Source organism: Macaca nemestrina, chromosome 7, assembly GCF_043159975.1.
Source record: "Macaca nemestrina isolate mMacNem1 chromosome 7, mMacNem.hap1, whole genome shotgun sequence".
NCBI lineage: Eukaryota > Metazoa > Chordata > Mammalia > Primates > Cercopithecidae > Macaca > Macaca nemestrina.
This window is the reverse complement of record NC_092131.1, coordinates 78,547,294-78,575,098: the sequence shown is the minus strand read 5'-3', so window position 1 is coordinate 78,575,098 and position 27,805 is coordinate 78,547,294. Positions and strand designations below refer to the sequence as shown.

Genomic DNA, 27,805 nt, shown 5'->3' with positions numbered 1-27,805 from the left:
ATGTTTATATGGCCCGAAGGCCCAGCAAATCACTTTGTATAAAGGAATGAAAGGCTTCACAGGTACTGTCGAATGACTTAATATTTTCATTAATTGAAGGAAGAGTTCTTGCCTTCTTGAGAAATTGGAAGAATGATAGAAAAATACACAAAGGGAGAGAATATCTTGTGAGGAAAAACATTAGGGTCACATGTTTGGCTTTAGGCTGATTGGGTTCGGGTGGGGGCAGCACAGCAAAGTGGAGATGTCCTAAGGATGGAAAGTGAGACTGAAGTGCCTGTGGAAGACTGGACTCAAGAGCTGTATTAAGGAATGGCCTAAGAGATGACAGATGACTCTCTCAAAATGGATGACCTCGCTCTGGGAATGAGCTTCGAATGTGCGTAAATCCTTTAGATGAATGGAGGGAGAAGTTTAGGAAGATAGAGGAGTTAGCAAGGAAGGAAAAGTTGGTTCTGGTAAGTACAGGGATGAAGTGAGAAGAGAGATTTAAAAAGGAAGGAATGAGCCTTAGAAATCAAGGGTATGGCAAAAAAAGAAAAAAAAAAGAAGCCACGCATTGTCGTGTATTTTCTTTAAGAAAGGCGTAGAAATCAATGACAAGAGGGGAATTTATACACAAGAAATGAAAGAAGAGCAGAGTACAAATTTGAAGTGTGGCAGAGATTTGACCATAGCTATGAGAGGCAGCCTAGACAAATCAAGACCACATTTTGTTGTTATCGTTTATGGCTTTTTTCCAGGAGACAAGGTCTCACTCTGTTGCACAGGCTGGAGTGCAGTGGTGTGATCATAGCTCATGGCAGCCTTGAATTCCCAGGCTCAAGTGATCCTCCTGCCTCAGCCACCCAAGTAGCTAGGACTACAGGTGCATACTACCACACCGACTTAATTTTTTATTGAACAATACAGATTTATTGTCTTACAGTCTGGGGGTTAGAAAACAAACATGGGTCTTACTGGACTAAAATCAAAGGGTTGGCAGGGCTGTCTTGTTTTCTGGAGGTTCTAGGGGGGGATCTGTTTTCTTCCCTTGAATTTGAGTACCAAAAATGCTAATGTGAATATTTCACACCTTTTAAAAATATTTTATTTTAGGTTCATAGCGTTTGTTATATATGTGAATTGAGTGTTGTAGGGGTTTGGTATACAGATGGTTTCATTATCCAGGTAATAAGCATTAGTACTCAATAGGTAGTTTTTCAAACCTCACCCTCTTCCCATACTCCTCCCTCAAGTAGGACCTAGTATCTACTGTTCCCTTCTTTGTGTCCACATGTACTCAGTGTTTAGTTCCCACTTATACGTGAGAACATGCAGTGTTTTGTTTTCTGTTCCAGTGTTAGTTTGCCTAGGATAATAGCCTCCAGCTCTATCCATGTTGCTACAAAGACGTGATCTCCTTTTTTATGGCTGTATAGTATTCCATGGTATATGTGTACCACATGTTCTTTATCCAGTCTACCATTTTTTGCCATTTAGGTTGATTCTGTGTCTTTCCTATTGTGAGTTGTGAGTTACCTCTAGGCTGGTCTCTAACTTCTGGCCTCAACTGATCCTCCCACTTTGAGAGGGATTATAGGTGTAAGCCATTGTTCTGTTTTTAAATGAAGACAGACTTGGATGAGAAGAGAATATAAACCAGGAAAGTGGAGGTAATTTTATGAGATAAATACAGGAGAATAATTTATGAACCATAAAATTCATTTTTTCTACATTCTGTATTCTATATTCAGTACTTTTAAAATTCCAAAATGCTTTCATGTATTATCAATAGGAGCTCTAGTATTGTTCCTTGTATCAATAAATGAAAGTTACAATACAAGAAAAGGGGAAAAATATTAGTGAATCCATTAGAATTTTATGTACATGTATTTTTCTTAACCTTCATATGCACTGTGATATTCTAAAATTAGAAAATAAAAATTAGTTATGACTGAATAAGTCTGTTGATTTAAATTATAAAATACATAAAATATATCATACTAGTGTTATTTGCTTCAGATTTTAACCTTCTAACTGGCCTGGTGCGGTGTCTCATGCCTGTAATCCTAGCATTTGGGGAGGCTGAGGTGGGAGGATGGCTTAAGTTCAGGAGTTCAAGGCCAGCTTGGGTAACATTGTGAGGCTCTGTCTCTACCAAAAAAAAAAAAAAATTAGCCAAGCCTAGTGGGGCACACCTGTAGTTCCAGTTAATCAAGAGGCCGAGGTGGGAAGATTGCTTGAGCCTGTGTCAAGGCTGCAGTGAGCTGTGATCATGCCACTGCATTCCAGTGAGATGACAGAGCAAGACCCTTTCTCCCAAAAAACAAAAAAAGCTTTTAAATGCTCTAAGATATATTTGCATGTCCTTATGAAGGTCACTTTTCTGTGATATCCTTAATAATCATAAAACATCCTTTTATTTTTATCTTGAAATGAATAACAGAAAATTCAAAAACAATATACACGGGATGATGGAAATGTTATGAAATAAGCTTAATGTCTACAGTAATTTTTTTGTTTTGAGATGAGTCTCACTCTGTCATCCAGGCTGGGGTGTAGTGGTACAATCTCGCCTCACTGAAACCTCTGCCTCCTGGAGGGTTCAAGTTATTCTCCTACCTCAGCTTCCTGAGTAGCTGGGACTACAGGTGTGCACCACCACACCTGGCCATATTTTTGTATTTTTAGTAGAGATGGGGTTTCACCATGTTGGTCAGGCTGGTCTCAAACTCCTGACCTCAGGTGATCTGGCTGTCTCGGCCACACAGCATGCTGGGATTACAGGCATGAGCCAGTGCACCTGGCCAATATCTACATTAATTAACACCCATTGAAACATAATAATAACAAAGTATTTACAGATAATGAAAATAGAGCTATTCCAAATGGTATGAGATATAAATGATATGCCATTAACACTTAGAGTTGCCTTAATTTCAATTATTCAAAAATATCTAATGAGTTTACTTTTCTAATGATTAAATCAGATCTTGGAAGGCCTTCATCTAAGTTATACAGAGAAAATGAAATGGAAAAAAAATGGAGAGCTCTACTTTTTCTCACATTCCCTATTTACACAACTTTGAAGTCTTCTACAAGCTCAGGTGCTTTTTCACAAGAACAGAAACAAATCAAAATTTGATCTGAGGACCTAGCAGAGCTGAATGAGGAGGATTTTGCCCCACTGGCATTTCAACCCACATGGTCACCTCTGGAGAACAAGGAGGAGGAAGGGGGAGGGCAAAACTTCTTAGGCCCTACTAGGGCACCAGCTTCCATAAGCTAGAGGACCACAAAGTAGAAGACACCAAATGCTTCTGGATATTACCTATTTATATGCAGAGGATTAGAATTTTATTTCTCAAGATTAGTAAAAGAAAATCTTCCTCTCCATTCAATTGACTTCAATCATGGTACTTTTTTTTTTTTTTTTTTTTTTTTTTTTAACATATGAGAGTTAGTGAGTTGGAAGCCAACCCCCACTCCCATCCTCATTAATATTTTATCTCTTCAGGTGCAAAATGGTGAGTTCTAGTTTTAATAATAATATAAAATGACACGGTAAGGGTTTCTGCAGAGCAAACACACATAATCCTTTCTAACTAACTAACCAGCCTTTTGCTACCTAGTTGGATACTATGAATGTCACTTTATATGATAAGATGGTGTTTCTGTACAACTTTAATTAATTAATTCAACAAAAATTTATTTAGCAGCTGATGTATGCCAGGAACAATTTCTGGCAGTGGGGATACATTATTAAACAAATCAATGGTAATTGTCCCCCCCGAAGTGTGTATTCTAGTGGTAGGGTCAAGGTTGACAGTGGTGAGAGGAACTTGCAACAAATATAATAAATATAATTCTATAGCAGGTTAGAAAGTGATAACTGCTACAGAAAACAAAACATCAGGGTAAGAGAAGTATGGAGAAGGGGGTTTGGACTGCAATTTTAAATAGGGTGTTAGAATAGTGCTCATGTATCTGTAGAGAGTGATATATGAGCAAGGACTCAAAACAGGTGAGCTTGAACTTCACTGTCTTGGGATACTGAATTACTATCTTTCCTGAGAGACTAATGTATCTGACAATGGTAAAAAGGAGTTCAAAAGGGTTTCTTTCTCTCTCTCTCTCTGTCTCTCTCTCTCTTTCTCTCTCTGTCTCTCTCTCTTCTCTTCTCTCTCTCTCTCTCTCTCTCTCTCTCTCTCTTTCTTTCTTTCTTTCTTTCTTTCTTTCTTTCTTTCTTTCTTTCTTTCTTTCTTTCTTTCTTTCTTTCTTTCTTTCTTTCTTTCTTGGTTTATTTTCATTTGGGAGACATGATTAGTTTCCTATTCTTGATGGACATATTTTAAAATAATTGGCAGTTTTATAATAAAGCATGAACTACTGAACCTAGTATCTGTATATAATTAAACCAAGCCTAGACACGACCCATTGTACAGGTTATGAGATTGAAAATTCAATACATAAATTTGTTGCAAATATCCAACTCAGCATAACTAAGCATAACTGAGTGATACAATTTAAAGACCCATGACAGCAAAGACCTGTGTGCCTTTGTCCGTGCTGTATCTCCTGGACCTAGAACAGTGCTTGGCTCATCATATGTACTCAATAAATACTAGTTTGATGAATAAGGCAAAGAATGGTTAGGGGCAGTGAGGTTAAGTATAAGTAACGGAAACTTTTGAGATTTCAGGCTATCAGAGATGTTTGACCTTTTCGTGTGCTCTAGGAGCAGAACTGGACTTTCAACCTAACTAAACTCTTTAGAAAACCTTATTATGATGAAGATTTTCCAAATGTATATTTATTGCATCTGAGTTGTCTGCATCTAATATTTTAGAGCCGTGGTCCCCAACCTTTTTGGCAACAGGGATGGGCTTAGTGGAAGACAATTTTTCCAGGGGAGCACGGTGGCAGGAGTGGGGGAGGGTGGGCATTTAATTCTCATAATGAGTGCACAACCAGAAGATCCCTTTCTTGCACACTTCACAATAGGGTTTGCACTCCTATGACAATCTAATGCTGCTGTTGATCTGACAGGAGGCGGAACTCAGACGGTAATGCTTTCTTGCCCACCACACACCTCCTGCTGTGTGGCCCAGTTCCTAACAGGCCACGTATAGTTACAGGTCCACGGCCCGGGGACTGGGGACCTCTGTTTTAGAAGAGGAATTGGGAGGTAGTTTATATTTCAGGTGTACTTTTCTCCTTCCTTCCTTCCTTCCATTTTTTTTTTTTTCCAGGAGTCTTGCTCTGTTGCCCAGGCTGGAGTACAATGGCATAATCTTGGCTTACTGCAACCTCCACCTCCCAGGTTCAAGTGACTCTTCTACCTCAGGCTCCCAAGTAGCTGGGACTACAGGCACCTGCCACCACACCCGGCTAATTTTGTATTTTTAGTAGAGATGGGGTTTCACCATGTTGGCCAGGCTGGTCTCAAACTCCTGACCTCAGGTGATCTGCCCGCCTCGGCCTCCCAAAGTGCTAGGATTACACGTGTGAGCCACCGCGCCCGGCCGTATTTTATTTTTCTACCTCTGGAATCAGTTGCTGATACTGTGTTGACAGACTTGGGGAAAGCCAATTAAAAGGCCAAGACACAGAAAATTAGAACCCCAACATCTAGTTAGTTTTCTGCAACTGCAGTAAAATAGAGAAAGATGTAACCGTGTTAACCATGAAGCTCTCTTCTACTATCGTATAATGAAGAATAAATATCTCCCGTACACATGCTGACTCTGGATTTCTTCCCTGCAATAGTATCTTCCTTCAGGAGACCACAGTGAGGTGGACACTGGAAGTGCAAAGGCCAGGTTAGGAAAGATGTCATTTACTAGAGTTTCAGATGTCATCTGCACCTCAATGTTCCAGTTGTTTGTAACTGATTAACAGACACTAAGCCATGAATCCATTAATTAGTATGTTCACATCCATGGTTCTTTTCTTCCCCATGTAAGCATACAGCATTGTGAGTTCTCTGTGCTACATTAGTTGTCTAGAGCCACAAAAACATCATCTTTAGAAATTCCAAGTCCCAGAAAAGTCTATGTTATTTTTCTCTGTATAGCAGGCAATATTTGTGGCTGTCTCTGTGTACATGAGCTCCTTTAGGGCAGAAATCATATCTTTTTCAGCTTTTTATTATATGAAACTCAACAAATGGCAGTTAAATGAAACTATAAATGAAGAAATGAAATGTTCTGTTTTGTGAAAAAAACTGTCCATTAAAACGGGGAATTAAAAATCATGACATGCTTGCATGAGAAGTAAAAAATTATGTCAGTTATATAAAAACAGGAACTTATCAATGATCTCAATTGAGTATCCTAGATAGCCATGATGACTACATTTAGCAAACAACTGCTCTATTTCCCTTTGGTCTGCAAGAAAATTTTAATGGTGACAAAAATCTTTATCGCATAATATATTTTATTATCAAATTCTGGTTTGAAAAAAGGGACTGTTATTAACGAGAGAAGTTAAGTGACATGCTCGATGTCAAATGAAAGGCTTACAGTGAGAGACAAAGAGGGCATTAATAACATAAAGATGATCTGCTTCTCAGACACATCTCACTCCCGTAACTGATATGCTGACAGTTACACACCCAATTCATATAATTATCACAGCACAAAGAAGACGTGTTTATGACAGCAAGGTCATTTGTAATATAAAATAAAATGGTCTCAGCATGTCCACTACGAGTAAATGCTGAAACATTACCCATTTAATGAATATTAATTATATACTGAAACCTAGAATTAAATACATAAAAAAGAACAACTGCTGCCTAGACTCAGGAAAGACACTATTCAGGCAAGTTCTGATACTTGATCTGCCGTTTCAATTATTTGAAAGTGTTCCCAAATATTTACGCCACAGGTTTTTAGAGAAATTTCTTCGCTTTGCAGAAGTAAAGGATGAGGGATTTTCATGCCCTTCCCCTGAATGAGAACCAAAGAAGTACCTGTAGGATTGCAACCTCGTTACGAAGCTGGCTTTCTTGTTTTGTTGGAAATCGTAATTTGTCAATGATTTTAATAGCTACATCTCTTCCTGTTTTACGATGTTTTCCTTTAAAATGAAAAAGGGGAGCATTAGTATGTTATTAAATAGGATCTATCTTAAAGAACACTAAAATTTGCAAGGACATTTAAAGAAATGATAAACATATTTCACTGAATAAATTAACATTTCTAAAGAGCACTGACTTACACATATATATAAAGATTTCATTATTCTAAATCAAATATGTGCTTTAAAATTAGCCATAATTTAGAACACAAAAGAATTGGGGTATTAAAACCTATATGTATCAACAGCCTGGTATTTTTTACACAAAAATGTATGTCTTAGAAACAGAATATTGAGCTACTTAATACAGAAAATATTTGTTTTACCAGTAAATTAACTCCCCTTTAGAAAGTATAACTTTAAAGTCCTGATAAGATAATGTATGTTATAGGGGAAAGAATTAAAGTCTTGGCTCTGCCACTTATTAGCTGTGAGCAAATCCCTCACTCTTTCTGAATTCTAGGTTCCTCATCTACAATGAGGAGAAGATTGGATGAAAGAAGGCATATAAAGTATACAAAATACCCTGGTAACTATGCACACTCAAAAAATGTTAGTTATCATAATCATCATCATCACCACATAATAGGCCCTTTATGTGTATTACACCTCATTTAACTACTGCAACAAACTTTTCAGGAATTCTACGGGGCACCCCCAAGTTCTTAACTTCTACACTACTATATTGTGGTAGGTAGCAGTGTTAACTGAATCTGAAAATAAGAAATGAAAATGAATCAGAAAACAGAAATGGAAAATGGATCTAATTACTCAAACTTTTTGGTTACATACAAACGAACTTGAAATTCCAGTCTTCCAACACTTGTAAATCTAGTGTTCACTCACCCGATATCCCACTCTCACTATTCTTTCTCTTTCCAGACTGTTTTCCTTCACTATCAAATCAGCTTGTGTTCATGTTCTCTACTTCCTTAACATCATTTCTTACTCTATGATTGACTGCAGTCTCTATTTCAACTCAGCCATTTTCCTGCAAGTACTTTTTTCAAGGCCATAACTTCTTTTGTCTCTACTCCTCCATCACTGTAGTACTTGACCTCTCTTCGAAGACTCTTCTCATCTACTTTACCCCATTTGTGTCTAATCTTAAAGTTTCAGTCTTCCATGTGGCAGCCTCCTCCTATTCCTGGTCTTCAGTGTTGGACGTCCCAAATTTTGTGGCATCTGGTGGTCTCTCTACTCTCATTTGTCACCCTTGTCTCACCCCTATATGATGTGCAGTTATGTATATTAACCATGATCTATCTACCATAATTTTTTTTGGCATGCAACTATTATACTGTAGAGCAATAATTGAACAAATCGGTCCCCTCTATTATACAGTTATGCATTAACAAATGGTACAATGGTTAGTGGCTCATGATAGGTTTCTCATCAAAGAAACCACTGGAGCATTTTATAAGACTCAACATTACATTGTAAAATAGAGTAGAACTTAATTACCTTTTAAATTAAAAAGTACAATATTATATGGTGATAAATAAAATTGAATGGAACATTGTGATTATATCAGAACACTCAACCTCACCACAAGAAATAATTTCTTACTGATAATATTAAGGAACTGAAAGTTATGAGGTCATTTTACAGGGCAAATAAAGCATTAATATTAAATATTTTTTAAAGACTTGAAAAATATTCTTTAACTGGCTGGAATCTAAAATAGCAGAAGTTAGAATAATAAACTTACCAAAGAGCTTGACAATAAGAAAATAGGTAAAGACTTGATATTTCACCTCAAAAATTAAAAAAAATTCAATCCTTCAGGAAACAAATATATTGTTAAAGACACTGGAAGGTTAAATTTTGTTTTGTCTACTAACATGAATGGACTTCTGATCAAGTATGCCAAAAGAAAATGGAATTAATTTGTTTACAAATCATAACTTCCTTGTTTTCTCAATATTTTGTCTGATATTCCAAACTTCTTCAGTACTGTGTGTAGAGTTTGTCTATATTAAGAAAAAAGGTTTTTCGGGAGTATGAAACTTTCTCTTTCGAAACAGAAATATACCAATTTTCCAAGTAGGAACTATCTCAAAAAATTTTTTTAAAGACAGAACACAGAAAGATACACAGAAATATATATACATAGGTCTTCCCTTTTATGTTTTTCCTGGAAATATGCTTTTAAAAATATAACTAGCGAAAACTTTAAGTTCATAAAAATGCTCAGTGAGATAACCTACCTCCATAAACAATTCCAAACTGTCCAGAACCCAGTACTTCATCAGGAAAAATCTGATATACTGTGCTGATGTCCTAGAGGTACAAGTCCAATGAAAAAAAAAAAACATGAAGCAGAACAAAACATTAGTCCTAAAAATTAATACAATTCTATTAAATATATTATAAACATTAAATATTTTTAAAATAAATCAGAAATGCTAGAAATCTGAGATGACTGTAATATTCAAAGCACATTCTTTTTTTTTTTTTTTTTTTTTGAGATGGAGTCTCGCTCTGTTGCTCAGGCTGGAGTGCAGTGGTGCAATCTCAGCTCACTGCAACCTCCACCTCCTGGGTTCAAGAGATTCTCCTGCCTCAGCCTCCTGAGTAGCTGGGATTACAGGCACGCACCACCACGCCCAGCTAATTTTTGTATTTTTAGTAGAGACAGGGTTTCACCACGTTGGTCAGGCTAGTTTGGAGCTCCTTACCTCATGATCTGCCTGCCTTGGCCTCCCAAAATGCTAGGATTACAGGTGTGAGCCACCATGTGTGGCCTCAAAGCACACTCTTTAATTAATGTAATAACATAATGTTATGAAAACTATTCTGATCTTAAGTGGCAGAGGTTTTCTAATGTGCTAGGACATATGTTTCATTAGAAAGAAAGATGACTAAAAACCATACAATGTGATTTACTATAAGTATTAAAAAAGATATTTGCCTGTTGAGATGGCTATTTGGAAATGTCATTAAATAATCACGGTTCCCAATCACATGTCTGTGTGAATCCTGATTCCAACCACTTCTCCCCGTATGACTAGAATGAAAAGGTTGCTCCCTTATTAGTCACCCACATGCAGATGAACCTAAAGTGACGGAAGAGGAGGCTGAATCACTGTGAGTGAGCTGGAGAGGCTGCAGAAGGATGGCAACCCATATGAAAACCTCATCTGTGAAGTAGCTAAACTCGTCCAATTTCATCACTTTGGGAGCTAACAAGTTCCAAAAGTCTAATGCTTTCTCTTTGAAATAATAACTGTTAAATAAAGCATCTTTTAAATCTATGTTTTATTGTCTGTGATTTCATGCTGACGAAATCACAAGGTAATACTTTTTTCCTTTATATATTCCTATTACATCCTATCAGATTTTCCACCTATCTTCTACCCTTATACTTGACTTTATTTTTTAAAGTCCTTCTGCACATTCTGCACATGTACCCTAGAAATTAAAGTATAATAAAAAAAGAAGTCCTTTAATATCAAATCCTACCCTCTCCATATCCTACAAATCCTTATCTTTTTCCTTTGTTCTTCCCCCTAGAAAATAACTACAAGTTGTCTCCATCCTGTGATTCTTCAAAGTATCCACAGGATGAGTTCAAGGGTGTCTAGGGACAAGACAAGTAATATTAATACTATTCTATTATTCTGATTTCAAGCTACTTCATCTGTTAAGAGAAGTGTTCTTTAGGCTTTCTGATAACTCAATGGCCGATCCAAAATTTTCAGTAGACAACAGTGGCTGAAGAGAGTGGAACAACTCCACAGCTATCAGGAATTTCCCAAGAGGCTTATAGAATAACTTGTATTTCCTAAAATGTCCCTGGCTAAGCAAAGGCAATAGGAGTCTGCAGAAAAGAAATTTTTTTAGGAATCTATCTCATGATTGACAGCACAAGAATTTATCTAACCTTCACTATAAAGTTTACCTAGTCCTCTCTAATTCGTATTTGGCTGTTTACTTTATGTCACTTTAATGTAGGCTTCAAAGATAAAGTAAGGATGAATAGAGTTTCATGAAGTTAATTTTTTAAACAAATTTTTATAAACTATAAGCTGTAAACTGCATTCTTTTGGCCATGGGTACAGCAGGTAAAATAGAGAAAAGGGTCTGGGTCACAGGAGGAGGTAGAAGGTCTTATTACTTTTTGGCTACTTGCCTTAGGGATAAAATATAACAAATAAAGCAAACATTTGACAGACTGTAAAATATTTCATAATATGGCTGATCTACAATTTTCAAAAACTAAGCTGCAAGGATGGAGTTACGTGGCACAGGTGACTAGGGTGCTAAAATGAGAACCCATAAGATTCGATTTATGCAACTTTCTTAAAGTCTCCTTGATGTGTACAAGTGACTATAAGAACATTTGCAACTCCTTGTCATAATACAGCACTTCTAGGTAGCAACTAAGGAATGAGAACAATGGCATTTTTAAGCTACTTATGCAAAGCCAGAAATTTATCTTATTCTGCTGCTGTATTTATTTTACTGTGTAATATCAACCATTAAAATTCCAGTACCAAGAAGGGCAAATATGTGAGAAATCAGGCATCACATTATAATTGCCTAGCTGAGATAAACAGATATTTGACTCTATATTACAGAATTGATTATAAAAAAATTACTAAACAAATCTATATCATTTAATGTTTCTAAAATATCACAGAAAAATATCCAAATTCTATTTTGTTTTTCAAAATTTACTAAAAAATTAAAATGAATTTTAAAACCTATTTTATGATGCTTTTATTTTCCAGTAATCACATTACCAAGTTTTATATTAGTAGGTACATACTTACCACATTTTCTTGAATCTGGCAATTTGATACCGAAATACTCACAGAGATGTCTCCTGGAAATGCATGTAAAACAATATGCACACAAAAAGTCAGTAAGAGATGTGATAGCAACACAAGTAAATACATGCTTACAAATCATCCTGCAAAAGTGGTTTTAAATAAATCACAGCAATTAGGGTTTTCTAAGAAAATGTCATTAGAATATTTATTTCTTTTCAAAATTACATATTCACCACACTTGGTTTTGAAAAATAACATTCTGTGAATTTAGGGTTTGGTGCCAGAAGGACTTGGATTCAAATACTGGCTTTGCTACTTCACAGCTTTGGTACAAACTCGGACAACTTAATCTCGCTCGAGAGACACTGATTTCCTTAGTTGTAAAACAGGCCAATCGTTAAAGTCTACCTGTTGGAATTGGATTAGGCATTAAAATAGAGATCTCATGTAAAGTGCTTAGCACCAAAATAGGCGTATATATTCTATTAATGTGTATTTTGATTATAGAGATAAACTAAAAAATTATGACACATCAACAGATAACACTATAATGTAAAAAACCAGAGGTTAATTCATAGGTTTCATTATAAGTAACTATTACGAAATTTAAAAATAAATGACTTTTTTCTTCAAATATTTCTCTAAAATTTCTTCTTTAAAATTTATCCTCAATACTGGATCTAGGTTGCATTTTAGCAAATGTATCTCATTCAATTAATGAACAGAGATTTCTTCCTGGGATAAAATGATCAAGAATTACCAATTACCATGTACTCTGCACATCAAATTACCATATCCTGCACAGAATACTAGGTGAGGTGTCTTTAGGGAAACTTATTAATTCAGATTTGCAAATAACAAGACTTGCACTCCATGTCAAGCTAAAGTTGACTAGATTTCTTTCTCCTCTTTCTTCTTTCGTTCGTTCGTTCGTTCCTTCCTTCCTTCCTTTCTTTCCTTTCTTCTTCTTCTTCCTCCTCCTCTTCTTTTCTTCTTCTTCCTCTTCTTCCTCATCCTCTCCATCTCCTTCTATCTTCTTCTTCTTCTCTCACATTCCATGTCAAGCTGAAGCTGGCTAGATTTCTCCTCCTCCTCCCCCTCCCCCTCCTTCCTCTCCTCCTTTTTGCCCAGGCAGGAATGCAATGGCTTGATCTTGGCTCCCTGTAACCTGTGCTTCCTGAGCTCAAGCAGTTCTCCTGCCTCAGGCTCCAGAGTAGCTGGGACCGCAGGCGCATGCCACCATGTCTGGCTAATTTTTGTATTTTTTTGTAGAGACAGGGTTTCTTCATGTTGCCCAGGCTGGACTAGAACTCCTGGGCTCAAGTCCTCCACCTACCTTGGCCTCCCAAAGTGCTGGGGTTAGAGGTGTGAGCCACTGAGCCTGGCCAGATTGCTTCTTCTTTTACAACCAATAGCTCTAGAGGTCTGTAATTGCCTAATACATAGTGTTTATCTGAATTTGTTAAATTTTAATATAAAATACCTACAATAAAATAGGATAATTTAACAAACTAAACATCTTAGTATGTGCAGCAGCTTTTATTTAGAGACCGTACATTCTCCAATAAACTAAATCATCCCCAAGGAGTCTTTGTTCATTCTGTTCTTAGGAAGGACAGGGCACATGTTTACTAAGCAATGGGTAGGCACATGATGAGCTCTGGGCTGATTAGAAAACTGGCAGACTCACTGTGCAAGTTGGTTCCTGTACCCACGGACGAGCCCTTGGGAATGACGGGCATGAGGGCATGCTGGATGGCTATCTCCCACATCCTGGCCACATCTGCACCCACGCCACTGGTGAGGACACTGTTATTTGGTGGTGGGCTGGAAGGATTGAGCACATTTTCTCCCACATAATACACTACATTTGCCGTAGTGATTTCAAAACAATGAGGATTGGCCCCATTAGGAATTAAAGCTGAAGTTTTTGCTGGTTCCAGAGATAAAATTTCAGATAAAGGAATTTCCTGTGAAAGAAAAAAAGTGCTAAAGGTAGTTTACCAAAAGTATGTAAACTTTCAAAGAAAGTTCATGCCAAGAACATGTGAAAAATGACATCACAAATAACCACCATTTATATAAAATAGTTTTAAACTATAAAACACAGAATATTGCTAAGCCAAATTTAAAAAAATAGCTTTACTATGGGAAACCTTATTTCCTTTTTCTAGAAAATGTGACTTTTTATGCTATGTTCATGTGGCAAGAGTAAGTATGGTTAGGAATAATGAGTTTGAATCTTCACCACAATCTAAGACTTAGAAAATAAATGATAATTTTTATAACAGTGAGGTAGAATCACAACACTTTTGAAATGCATTTAGGTAGACATGGCTATTTTTAAATTTTAACCTATTCTTTAAGGCACTCAATACATGTTAATGTAATAACATAGCCAAGTGAATAGTTTAAGTGAGGACAACTAGACACTGGTTTTAAAACGGTCTTTTTTTTTTTTTTTCTAAGACAGAATCTTGCTCTGTCACCTGAGCTGGAGTCAGTGGCGTGATCTCAGCTCCTTGCAACCTCCACCTCCCGGGTTCAAGTAGTTCTTCTGCCTCAGCCTCCCAAGTAGCTGGAATTTCAGGCGCCTGCCACTACACCTGGCTAATTTTTATATTTTTAGTAGAGATAGGGTTTCAACATGTTGGCTAGGCTGGTCTTGAACTCCTGACCTCACGCTACCCGTCTCGGTCTCCCAATGTCCTGGGATTACAGGAGTGAGCCACTGTGCCCAGCCATTTATTTATTTATTTATTCATTTATATTTATTTTTGAGATGGAGTCTTATTCTGTTGCTCAGGCTGGAGTGCAGTGGTGCAATCCTGGCTCACTGCAAACTCCGCCTCCTGGATTCAGGTGATTCTCTTGCCTCAGCCTCCTGGGTAGCTGAGATTACAGGTGCATCCCATCACGCCTGGCTAATTTGTGTATTTCTGTAAAGATGAGGTTTCATCATGTTGGCCAGGCTGGTCTAGAACTCCTGACCTCAAGTGATCCATCTGCCTCGGCCTCCCAAAGTGCTGGGATTACAGGCATGAGCCACTGCGCCTGGCCAATAGTCATCATTTTTAAGGCAATTCATATTAAAAAAAATTAATCACTACTGTGTCTTCCAGGAAGTATGCAGGGACTAAAAATAATAACTTCTAAAACAAACTTTTAATTTTAAAATTAGTGAGGTTTCCATTTTCTGTGACAGCTGTGTAAAATGGCTATGGAGAATCAAATCAACCATTCCACAGTCTGCATTCATTTTGAAGGACCACGTATCTACCCTTTTCTCTCTCTTTTTTTTTTTTTGAGACAGAGTCTGGCTCTGTTGCCTAGGCTGGAGTGTAGTGGCGTGATCTCAACCCACTGCAAGCTCCGCCTCCCGGGTTCACGCCATCCTCCTGCTTCAGCCTCCGGAGTAGCTGGGACTACAGGCGCCCACCACCACGCCCGACTAATTTTTTGTATTTTTTAGTAGAGACGGGGTTTCACCGTGTTAGCCAGGATGGTCTCGATCTCCCGACCTTGTGATCCGCCCGCCTCAGCCTCCCAAAGTGCTGGGATTACAGGTGTGAGCCACCGCGCCCGGCATACCCTTTTCTCTATGAAGATTTTTTTTTTGGAGTTGTGTTTTTCTGGGTGATATAATATGCCATATCTGTATTACTTAATGTAGAGGGACAGAATAAAAATTGCTAGAGAAAATTTTTTTCTCTAGAGGAAAGTGCTTTTTGTGAATACTGACAAGCATGGAGAAATCATACAATGTTTCTTCCCTCCTGGCAGTGTGCTAGATGCAGTGGATATCAGGAGTTTACTTTGAGCTTATCTGCTGTGACCATTAATTTTCTAGTTAAATCACACATCTTTGCTAAAATATACATTAATCTTTGCCTCCCTCCCTCTCCCATCATTCCATGGTACCAGAAGCACTCCTTGGGGAAATGTAAAATTCACAGATGAATCAAGGGGTCCCAACCTGAATCCCAAGAAATTTGTAGACTGTAGAAAAGAAAAAAAAAAATAGCTCCTGGAGGAAGCACAAAAATAGTCACGTTTGTTGGATGTATTTCCTATTTCTTACACTCTACATTCCCAAGAAAAAGCAGTAAGAGGTATGAAACTCCAAAGAAAGAGCCCCCTCTTACCTTGTAGTACCTGCTTCCTGTGTCATTTTGAAAGAGGGTAATACATTTGCTATCCAATCTCCAATAGTGCCGTTTCCGCTGAAACACAAGTTAGATCCAAGATCCTTTTTAAAAAACTTCAAAAATATCCACCATTGATAAAACAAATAGATTTCCCCAATGGGGACATAAGATTTGAGAGTGGAAAGTGCATGGGCTTTGGAAAAGGCAGACTCATGCTCAATTTCAGGCTCTGGAGGCTATTTAGCCACATGTCTGATAAGTATCTGGATTTATATTACAGGGTTGTGAGTAATAAAGAAGATGAAGTATTAGCACCCAATAAGAGCCTGGCATTTAGAAAGTGCATAGTAAACAGAAAACATCATTTTTAAGCTTATTTCACTGCATGAAGGGCTAAAGGCAGATGTATAGTTTATAATAAAATAAGGTTTACTAGGAGATGCAATGTTTATTATTATTATTTTAGGACATAAGAAATGCCATGCTGATGGAACCAGGTATTCTCACTTCCATTGGCAATGGGCAAATTCTGAATGTTAGAGTAGAAGTAAAGAATATTTTGCTGGACAGTAAGTTTGACTCCATGACATCAACTTAAAGTCAGGGGAATGCATCAAACAACCAACTCTACCTTCTCTCCAGCTCACTAGAAATCTAACCACTATGATTTGGTGATCAGGTCCTTCTTCACTGTAGGTATATTTTTCAGGATTTTAGGTTGTGTGTGTATTTTTATCTTATAAAAGACCCCAAAGCTCTATTCTGCTCTTCTTCTCCACAACCAATTTCAGGCCAGTCAAATATATTAAATATATTACACCATGTCTAAAAAGAACTAGGCGGTATTCAGTTGAGCCCTATAATATCAGGTAAGACTTCTCTCTCTAACAGAGATGGTCGAAATTATAGATAGATCAATTAGATTATAGGTGTCTGCTTATCTGTAGTGATCCTTTAGGTAAGAGATGAGAAAAGCAATACAGTAAAATAAATCAGCCAATTGTCGATTTAACTTTGAAACGTGAATCAAGTTGTTCTCTCTTATGTACACACACAACTTCATTCATCAACTATTAAGAAAATCTGGAGACATGAACACTCAGGATACAGGCTTCCAATGTTCCTGAATGGGTCGGTTCTTCAGGGAAAACTCAGTTAAGGACTTAGGAAGTATAAGATAGTTATCACTGTATTATTCTCTGCCTAGAATGCAGTATTTCTTATAAAATTCTAAATTGCAGTGGAACGTTCTGAAAGCACATACTGTGGCTTCCACAAGTACTATAAAATGGCAGGTAGACATCTCAGGTAATCAAGGTCAACGAATTTGTTTGCCTGAAATTGCTTTCCACATTTTTTCCTAACTCCATTGCTTGCTCAACTACATCTGACACCCTGAGACTGTAATGCACCTTACCTAATCCTGTGTCATGCCTGTGCTGAGGTTTACTCTGAGTAATGAAGGCATCTCACAGCCCTCACAGGACATTAGCAACTCCTCTAATTAAAGCTAGCAAGGCAAGAGAACATTGTTCCCTGTGGATCTTACCAGCGTGTCCTTGCTGGTGTAGTGGACCATCCATCCTTCTTTCATGACTGTGCTGCTTTTCCTCTTCGTGTGTTTGACAGACTGCACTACTCTCATGAGTGGGATATTGTTGCTTGTTGATGGACTTGAGAAGTCAAAATATTGTAGGAGAAAAATGTTTTCAGGTACATTTTATGTATTTTCATGCATAAAACCTTATGTTAGCTAATCCAAGTGAAACTTTACAAAAATTCACATCTCAATTTTAGTAAAATGTATTGTCAGGCACCATGGTTCTGAAAGTGGGTTACTCTGAAGAGTGATAGGCACTTCATTTGTACACCTTAAAAAATCCCGGCCGGGCGCAGTGGCTCACATCTGTAATCCCAGCACTTTGGGAGGCCGAGACGGGTGGATCACGAGGTCAGGAGTTCAAGACCAGCCTGGCCAAGATGGTGAAACCCTGTCTCTACTAAAAGTACAAAAACATCAGCCAGGCATGGTGGCGGGCGCCTGTAATCCCAGCTACTCCAGAGGCTGAGGCAGAGAATTGCTTGAACTTGGGAGGTGGAGGTTGCAGTGAGCCGAGATTGCGCCACTGCACTCCAGCCTGGGTGACAGAGCAAGACACCGTCTAAAAAAAAAAAACCCAAGGCTGGGTAATAAGCACCTCATCTTTTGGGTTGAACTATATGGTGTTCAGTTTTCAGGTCAACCTGAGGAAGAATACTTCTTAGTCTACTGAGGCCACACTATTCAGACCCACACATGAAAGCTTATTAGCTTATTTATTTCCTATTATAGGTACATTATCAATCATTTAGAGATTACATTATTCAACATGAATTTTTAGTTTCTCGCATAATGTCATAATAATTGGAATCTGCTAGTCTCTGTTTCTTCCTCTCTTCATCCCTCCCTCCTGGTCCCCCTCCCCACAACATGAATATATATGTTATTTCACCCACTTCCCCCAGCCCCCACCATGCAAACTCTTTGGCATTAAAGAAGTGTATGTCTTCAAAAGACAGGTCATAAGACAATTATTTCCCACTATTTTAAAAATGTTCATTATGCCATTAAATGGAAAAAAATCATTTCATTGCTCTACTCTCATGAACAATTTCTGTTTGTCAATAAACATGGCATTTGTAAAATGGACACAAAAATTTCAATAGGCTTTATGATATAAATCAGAGACTAGGAAACATTTTCTGTAAAGGGCCAGGTAATAAATATTTTAGTTTTTGCAAAAGACCTAACTTTACCAATATAGTGCAAAAGCAGCCAGAGACAATATGAATGGGCATGGCTATGTTCCAATAAAACTTTACTACAAATTGGGCAGCAGTCCAGTCTGTCCTGGTGGCCACATTGTGCTGACTCCTGATATAAAAAGTGGGGATCATCCAGTAACCAAAAGCAAAAATTAGATAACAGATATAAAATTGCACATACTTCTGAAATAATATCAAGAACAGTGAAGTATACAGAGACTATGATATTTGTAACAGGGGCCAGCTAATAAAATAGATGATGTCTGCTGAGTTTGATCTTGATCTTTGTTGTTTCTACACAATGAGCTTCGAATTAATATTAACTTAGTAATAAACTTGTGGATGGCAAGCATGAGCATCTCTCACATGCAAAAGAAAATGGGTCAATGAATGAGGTGATGCTAGGAAAGGATGGAAACCACACTTCTCCCAGGGAACCCAGACCTCCTAACTTCAAAGGCTCTCACCTACAGCACACAGCTCATTCATAAGAAATTAAACATGTACTTCACATTTCTACTATAATCTATTAAAATATCAAAGAGGTTTAAAGAGAAAATACTGCTTGGGGTTCCCCCATTTGCTGAGGCTGGCAGTACTGCTCTCACCTGATGGTTCTGTTGGCATCCTCGTGGTCAGGGTCTGGATCTTGCATCTCACCACTGTCATTCTGGCATTCTGCCATTGCCATCTCTGCATCTTGGACCATTGCTTCTTCCATGTCATCCATGAGCCTACTGTTCCTTTCACTATCATTGTCATCACTCCCTTCTTCCATGACCACATCAGACTCTGCCCCAGGGCTAAGCAAATCTAGAAAATTATTTTGACCCATGAAGATAAGCCTGGAATCTTGGAATCAGGGCTTAAGAGACAGTCAGGTGATCCTAAAACAAATAAACTAGAAGCCCCAAAAAGGCAGTTCTGTGAAGAGATTATTTCTTTTTTTTTTTTTAACTTGTAAGTTCAGGGGTACATGTACAGGTTTATTACCTAGGTAAACTTGTGTCATAGGGGTTTGTTGTACAGATTATTTCATCACCCAGGTATTAAGCCTGGTACCCATTAGTTATTTTTCCTGATCCTCCCTCCTCCCACACTCCAACCTCGAAGGGCCCCAGTGTGTGTTATTCCCCACTATGTGACCATGTGTTCTCATTATTTAGCTCCCACTTATAAGTGAGAACATGTGGTATTTGCTTTTCTATTCCTAGGTTAGTTTGCTAAAGATAATGGCCTCCAGATCCATCCATGATTTTCAATTTCCTTTTTTATTTCAGTTTATAAGCATCTTAATTTATGAGAGGTTGAATATGTAATTTTATAGGTAGATGCTCGTTTTCCGTTCTTCTAAGCCTGAAAACATGAAAAGTCATGAAAAGCCTTGGAAGGAAGCCAAGGCTGGGATAGAGGTAAAATGCTAGAAGGCAAAGTGATACCAGGCCCCAGTGACTGGGAAGCTGCTCATATTTTAGAAACACAGCCCTGGTGGGAAAAAACATATGTAAGAGGATGACAGAAACTTTCACATGAAAAAAGACTCAAGCCACTGATTCTTACTATTGGAGTAACTTTGAAAATCACGAATTCCAATATATTAAATTGGTCACATAGTTACAGCTTTTAAATAAGACATTTGATTTTTTTTTTTTTTTTTTTTTTTTTTTTTGAGACCGACTCTGGCTCTGTCGCCCAGGCTGGAGTGCAGTGGCTGGATCTCAGCTCACTGCAAGCTCCACTTCCCGGGTTTACGCCATTCTCCTGCCTCAGCCTCCCGAGTAGCTGGGACTACAGGCGCCCGCCATGTCACCTGTCTAGTTTTTTGTATTTTTTTTTTAGTAGAGACGAGGTTTCAACGTGTTAGCCAGGATGGTCTCGATCTCTTGACCTCGTGATCCGCCCATCTCGGCCTCCCAAAGTGCTGGGATTACAGGTGTGAGCCACCGCGCCCGGCCGACATTTGATATTTGAAGTAATATTGAACCCTGTCATTATGCAGTTGATGGTAATGGTTAAAAATTATAATCACTTACTGATGCAAAGTACTCATTTTAAAATTAAAACATAGATTAATGAGAGACTCTAGCCTGCCAAGCTTGGAAAATTCACATTTTACCAGATTTTTCTGGATGTATGAGAAAATACCATTTCAAAGTAATCAACAACATCAAAAACTGTTCTGCTTCCCCTTTGTTATAGTTATCCAGTACACACTGACATTCCCCGAGCCTGAACAAAGTCAACACCACATGCCACAGAAAGTGGGACGATCGCCAAGCTTTCAATTTTGGCAGCTAATTCATGAATCTCCAAGCCAGAAACAAGTGTGACAATGTTTTCCTGGAGAGCTCTTCCTTCTTCTTCTTTTCGGTACAGTATATATTTCTTCTAGAGAAGAAAGTTCTAGAGCAAGGATACTCATTCACTCTTCTTAGTTCATCATTCATCAGCTTCTTAGTAACAAAAATACTCAACTAAAAGTATCTGTGGTCTTTTATAGCCATTTTTCTTTCCAGAGGAATTGGAAAACTGGTAGCAGACTAAAGGTACAAAGAAGACCACTAACTGCAGAAAAAGCTAACCTGGGATTCTAAGTCAAATATTTTGGTAGTGATCCATTAGCATGCTACCTAGGAAGAAAATGTAAGCTCTTTGTTTAGATATGGCATTTTTCTTAGCAGTCCTTCAAAGTTAATTTATACAGTTAGAATTTTCTTGAAGGAATAATGCCAAATATAGAAAATATATCTATTTTTTTGTTGGCTGACAAAGTTCCTTTTATTATTAAAGATGACTGAAATGAGAAGGACAGAGGAAGAGACTGAGAGCTACAACTTGTAGGCAGCCCAACAACATCCACATTTCTGGGCAAACTAGGATAAGAGTATACGAAAATAAAGCTGTGAAATAAAGTATGGCTACCCAAGTTTTCAATACTAGCTGCTCACCATGTAAAGATCATGAAAGGGTCTTTGACTGTTATCAAAACTCCATGGATGCTTTTCTATAGTAAAATAGAACAAACACTGGCCATAATTCACTTTTGGACTGTGTCTGAAATATCTGAACCAAAACCAGAACCAAACCCAAAAACCCCAACTAAAATCATCATCACCACACTCTCTAATAGGGAAGAAGCACAGACATGACAGCTGATCTTTTACCTACCTCCATTAATAGTCACTTCGCCAAGGCAGTTGTTTGGTACTTTTGGTGCACAACGTTTATGGCAGTTGAATCTGCAATCTAATCCCAGTGATTTTCAAACAAAACAAAATGAGAATTTGTCAGAAAGAGAAGTGGTAACCAGAAAATACTTATGTCAGATGAATGAGGGTGATCAAAGTTCGACAGGTGACAAAATCATCCTTACCTTTGCACTGCAAGCCCTGCCTGAAAAGCCCCTTCAGAAGCTTCTTGCAGTACTGGCATACTGTGGGCCGGGTGTAGGAGTGGATGACAAATGTATGCGGCACTTTAACTTTAGACATCAAAATCTTGTCAAGTTGAATTGGTCGTCCAATGTATGATTGAGAATTTGACCTCTTCTCTCGACCAATAAATGACTCTGATGGTGATTTTTGCTACATTTTGGAAAACAATAAAGGAAGTAAGATGTAAGAGGCTATTTGATTTATATATTTATATATTTTAAGATCTCGGTTTACTCTTGTATTTAGTACTTTGATGTTTAATAATATGAAAGAAATAATACTATATTTCTGTTAATTAATATAATTTACTTGCTTTCTCCATTTCTATTTGAGTTACCTTGCTTGTATAATCTTAAAAAAAGAGAGAGAATTGGAGATCAGAACATTTAAACATGATTTCTAGGTCTTTCAAATATGTTTTTGCTTTAAAAAAGTGGTTCTAATACAGAAATACAAAGTTGGAGGCAAATAAACAGTCACATATACCGTTGACATTCTCTACAGTATTACATGCACATGGTTACAAAATGCAAGCATTTAAGAAAGACAGAAAATGAAAAGTAAATGCTTCCTGTTTGCCCTACATGGTACTTCATTGAAAAAATGCTGTAATCCCAGCACTTTGGGAGGCCAAGGCGGGAGGATCGTTTGGGGTCAGGAATTCAAGACCAGCCTGACTAACATGGTGAAACCCTGTCTCTACTAAAAATAAAAAAATTAGCTGAGTGTGGTGGTGCACGCCTGTAATCCCAGCTACTCAGTAGGCTGAGGCAGGAGAATTGCTTGAACCTGGGAGATGGAGGTTGCAGTGAGCCAAGATCGTGCCACTGCACTCCAGCCTGGGCAACAAGAGTGAAACTCGAAAGAAAGAAAGGAAGGAAAGAAAGAGAGAAAGAGAGAAAGAGAGAGAGAGAGAGAAAGGAAGGAAGGAAGGAAGGAAAGAGGGAAGGAAGGAAGGAACGAAGGAAGGAACGAAGGAAGGAAGGAAGGAATGAAGGAAGGAAGGAAGGAAAGGAGGGAGTGAGGTAAGGAGGGAGGGAGGGAAGGAGGGAAGGAAGGCAGGCTTACAGTTCCTTTGGTTTGCCTAAAGAAAAAAAATAAACATGATTTTAAATTTTTCCTCAGCCATACAACAAAAGATTTGTATTACCAAAAACAGAACTAATATACTATACAAGGAATATAAAAGTGGATGTTTTGGATATAATTATATCTCTGTGCTCTCTTGTCCGTCATTTTGGAATTATTTAATCAGTTCAGTATATAGATTTTTAAAAATTAAATTAACTAAAGTTAACCATGTTTTCAATTTTTTGGATAATTTGATGGTACCTCTTATATCCTGTGATCTATTTGAGAATAAATATATCCCATCAGAATAAATGTATTTTAGAATCATCAGAATAAGATAAACCGAATTGCTTTTGAACCGTTGTTATAATTATATATCTCATTTACATATCTCAGTTATTAAGTTCCTACTCTATAGCAATAACTGTGTTAGGTGCCTTAAAACATAGGCCTTATTATCTACAGTTGAGGCATCTAAGCTCATAAAGTTTAAATAGATACCTCTGGGTCAAATGCTAGTAAATAGTGCAGCCAAAATGTGAACCTACATTTGTTTGCCTCCAGAGCCCTTGTTTTATCACCACACTCGGTTAATTTCTAATTTTAAATGATTACTGATAAGAAAAGCAATAAATCACATTTACAAAAAATTTCTATCCCTTTCAATCCCTATCTGCACCAAAAGGTTAAATACTATTACCAAAAGTGAAAACTATTATTTTCAGATTCACCAGCTACAGTAAACTTAAAATGAAGTTCTACACAGGAATATTAGGCCTACAGCTACATTCACAAGTATAACTCCATAAAGAAAAACTGTAAAGCATAATTATTCTGGAAAGGTTCAACTCTTGCAGAGAAGTCTAGGGAGATTGTAAAAATAGCCAAAGGTTTGCCAAACCAGAATCATGAATATATTGAATAAATACCTTCAATGGAATTAAAGAATAATTAAATCCACAGGGTAAGGTCCCTGTTCTAGTGTCCTCTAGTAACTGTAGCCAATGGGCCAGTTTTAAGCATAGACTAAAATGAAAATGATATTTTTCCATAGTTGAAAAGTTTTAACACTCAGAATAAAAGATAACCTGATGTCACACTTTCTTAGCAGATTTAACACGTTATCAGATTTGGAAAATCCTATGAAAAGCTGAACAAATCACTGTTCAGTTACTTTCCTTAATTTAAGATACCTAATTGAAGGCTGTGCTAACAGAGTCAGTTTGACATTTACTATACCATGGTGCAAATTCATTAGAAAAGCAAGAGGGAATCTAGTAAACTGAATATTTTCTTTTCATCCAACATAAACGCTGCCATAAACTATAAGAATTAGAATTATTTTTGAGAGGTTGTTTCATTTATTACCTTCAAGGCAAGATCATGTAAGAAATTTAAAAATATTCCAAGTTTAGGCAAAAGAAATTAGCTGTCACTCTGTAGCCCAGAGACTATACTACACACATATTGGGGCAATAATCAGGTTTACACAGCCAGCCACATGTGTCCTTGGCACAGAATATGTAATTTATAGTGTCAGAAATTAAGATTTTAATAGCATTAATAAACAGTGCCCTCATACCATTCACACCATTTTAAATTTCAAAATCAGAGAGCAATCCAACTAGACTTATCATTACGTTTTCTTATAGTCCCAAATATAAGTAATCATTTTCAATATGGCCCATATTTCTAAATGAAAAAGTAAAGCTTTAAATCTTGACACAGGGGGCATGCATAGTAACTTATCTTGTAGAAATTCATTTACTGCTGGAAGGAGACTGAGTCATTTAATTTTACTAGATAACAAACACCTTGGGAAAGGGAGCATGGAGAAGCTGTCTGAAGTTCTATTTTCATTATTCAATTCTATGTTTCTGGGAGTGTATACACACACATTTGCATGTGCTTTCCCTAACACGAGGCAAATCTAAAGTGCGAAAACAAAAAAGAAAAACTGGGTCATTAACTGATGATTTCCTATAGGGTTTTTATCCTTCCTTCAATCAAAAATGTAAAACAAGGACTTTGTTGATATATAACAGATTATTAAAAAAACCAACTGGCTATGGAATAAGGCCATTACCCTGTAATATATATTTATCAATATTTACCTAAATGTTTAAGAACCACCCTTTCTGTAATACTGCCATCATCCCTTTAAAAATATTTCTTCTTTTATTTTTGTTTTTTGAGATGGAGTTTCGCTCTTGTTGCCCAGGCTGGAGTGCAATGGGGCAATCTTGGCTCACTGCAGCCTCTGCCTCCCAGGTTCAAATGATTCTCCTGCCTCAGCCTCCTGAGTAGCTGGGATTATAGGCATGTGTCACCACGCCCAGCTAATTTTGTATTTTTAGTAGAGACGCAGTTTCTCCATGTTGGTCAGGCTGGTCTCCAACTCCCGACCTCAGGTGATCCTCCCGCCTCGGCCTCCCAAACTGCTGGGATTACAGGCATGAGCCACTGCGCCCAGCTGGCGAAAGTATTTCTAATGATGTGATCACAAACTAAGACTTAAAGATTTTCAGAATCAATGACACATTTTGTCATTAATAATTAATAACCAGTTGTTATTTTGAGCAAAAATATAAAATTCCAATTATTATGTGAAGTTTTATGTGAAGGCATGTACACCATAAAGCATAACTACAGTATGTTTTTGTTTAATATATCAAGCTACAGAGCAGGCAAAAATTCAGAAATTAATAGTTTTAAAGGAAATGATACTTTAAAAAAAATCTCATTGATCTTTGGATTTTAAGATAATTTCAACAGGAAACTAGATAGTAATTTGAATCATAATGTTGACAGAAATAACTGGAAATTTTTGCATGAAATGCATTATTATAGAAAGTAAAGAGATTTCATCATATACCAAGTGTATATGTTATAAAAATTTTATTATACATAAATAAAATTCAAATTCTTCATTAACTTACTACATTTTCTTGCCTTACTTTTATATTTACTTACAATGTGCACAGTACTTTAGAGTTTTAAATAACACCTTTCTTTAAAGCTAACTACAATAAAGTGAAAATTCTTCCCTACCCATCAATACTACTGAAGGTTTTACTGGGTTTATTAGGTTAACTAAATGGTGTTTAAATTAATTTTCACTCTTAGTTCCTATTCCAGTTTGACCCCATGTAGTTGGTGAACCTGAAAAATCTGCAGAATGATTTTTTTTTAGCGAGAAGAGGAGGGAAAGTTGAAATGCTTTGGAACGTCTGTTTTATTCTGCTTCATTAATATGTTCAGAGAAAAAAATGGCTCAAAACTTAAAGAGCACATTTAAAATTTCGTTTTCTATAACTATGGGAAACACATATAAGAGAATGCATTTTTAAAAATTTTATATTTTTATATTAGCCATATGTTCTATGAATTGGAGGAGTTTGGATCAACTTACAGGTGTGGAACTTTTGTAAGAATTGACATCACTGTAATATGGTATTGAGATAGATGCATATAAATGATTTGATTTGACAAATTATACATAATGACAAATATAAAGGTATTTTTTGTGTTAGAAGTGTAAGAGTTAACACATCATGCATGGGAGATAATATGAGAACATAATGATGAAAGTTGTATTTTAAAGCCAGGAATAGAGATTAAATAAAAAAAATTACGGAGATCAATTTTTTTTTTAGTTTGTGGTTTCACAAAACATCTTTAACATTCTTTTATCAAGTGTTTCATTTTAAATTACTGCTAAAGCTGGAACTCTGTGCACTGAACACCTACTCAGAGAGACAATGTATCCTGCTCTTCTAGAGACTGAATTTGTTTTTTAACCTAGTGTGCTAAATTAATGACTCAGCAAGTTTGGAACCTTCCCAGGAAATGATTGCTTAGATTACATTGTGGAAACTCCAACTGCCAGCACGTCTTTAAACATTTAACAGGACTGAAATAATTTCCCAACAAGGTATATTCCACTTAGCAGTTCAAAATGAACTCTCTTCATGAGTTAAGCTAGAAAACACAGAAGAAAAGTTGCCTTTACTTGTGGTTTGTTTATTGTCACTTGTGTAAAAAAATCAAACATAAAATTCTCTGAGATAAAAGTCACTTGACAATAAAAAATGATTCAAATGAAAATGTGTGCATTATTAAAATATTTCTGTGTGTTAATGAAAATTCATTTCACAGCCACTCACTGTGTCTGGAGTTTGGGAGACAACCTCCCTTTAAGTTAAAGAGAAATAGAAAGAGAATACTTTAGCATACACTCGAATATCTCTTTATGGATTTGTCTGAATCGTTTGCTAATAAGCTCCTATGGAAGAACAATGTTCATGACAAACAGTAAGAAGTTTCACCTGAGATAAATATATGTTTTCAAGAAGTAAATGCATAAGATTAGTTCATGAGACATTTCAATAGAAATATTTAATATACAGGCTGTACTAAAAGATTTTTACAATTTAAAGTTACATAAACGGTAACACTGACATACTTGCTTTACAGGATTTCAGTTTTAAGAGAGGACACCTGG

At 37.0% G+C, this 27,805-nt stretch overlaps 1 protein-coding gene across 3 annotated transcripts in view; it reads right to left on the bottom strand.

The window, feature by feature from the left end:
• The window catches only part of LOC105477914 (protein kinase D1), a 373,044-nt gene that overhangs the window by 39,130 nt on the left and 306,109 nt on the right, over window positions 1-27,805 (bottom strand). For all 3 annotated transcript variants that reach the window (XM_011734785.3, XM_011734786.3, XM_071100376.1), the window contains 9 exons: window positions 22,170-22,380; window positions 21,965-22,042; window positions 19,405-19,609; window positions 17,541-17,664; window positions 15,989-16,066; window positions 13,534-13,813; window positions 11,844-11,896; window positions 9,276-9,348; window positions 6,959-7,065 (listed from right to left, as the gene is read on the bottom strand). In XM_011734785.3, coding sequence (XP_011733087.2) covers window positions 6,959-7,065; window positions 9,276-9,348; window positions 11,844-11,896; window positions 13,534-13,813; window positions 15,989-16,066; window positions 17,541-17,664; window positions 19,405-19,609; window positions 21,965-22,042; window positions 22,170-22,380 — 1,209 coding nt within the window. The remainder of the gene's footprint in view (window positions 1-6,958; window positions 7,066-9,275; window positions 9,349-11,843; window positions 11,897-13,533; window positions 13,814-15,988; window positions 16,067-17,540; window positions 17,665-19,404; window positions 19,610-21,964; window positions 22,043-22,169; window positions 22,381-27,805) is intronic.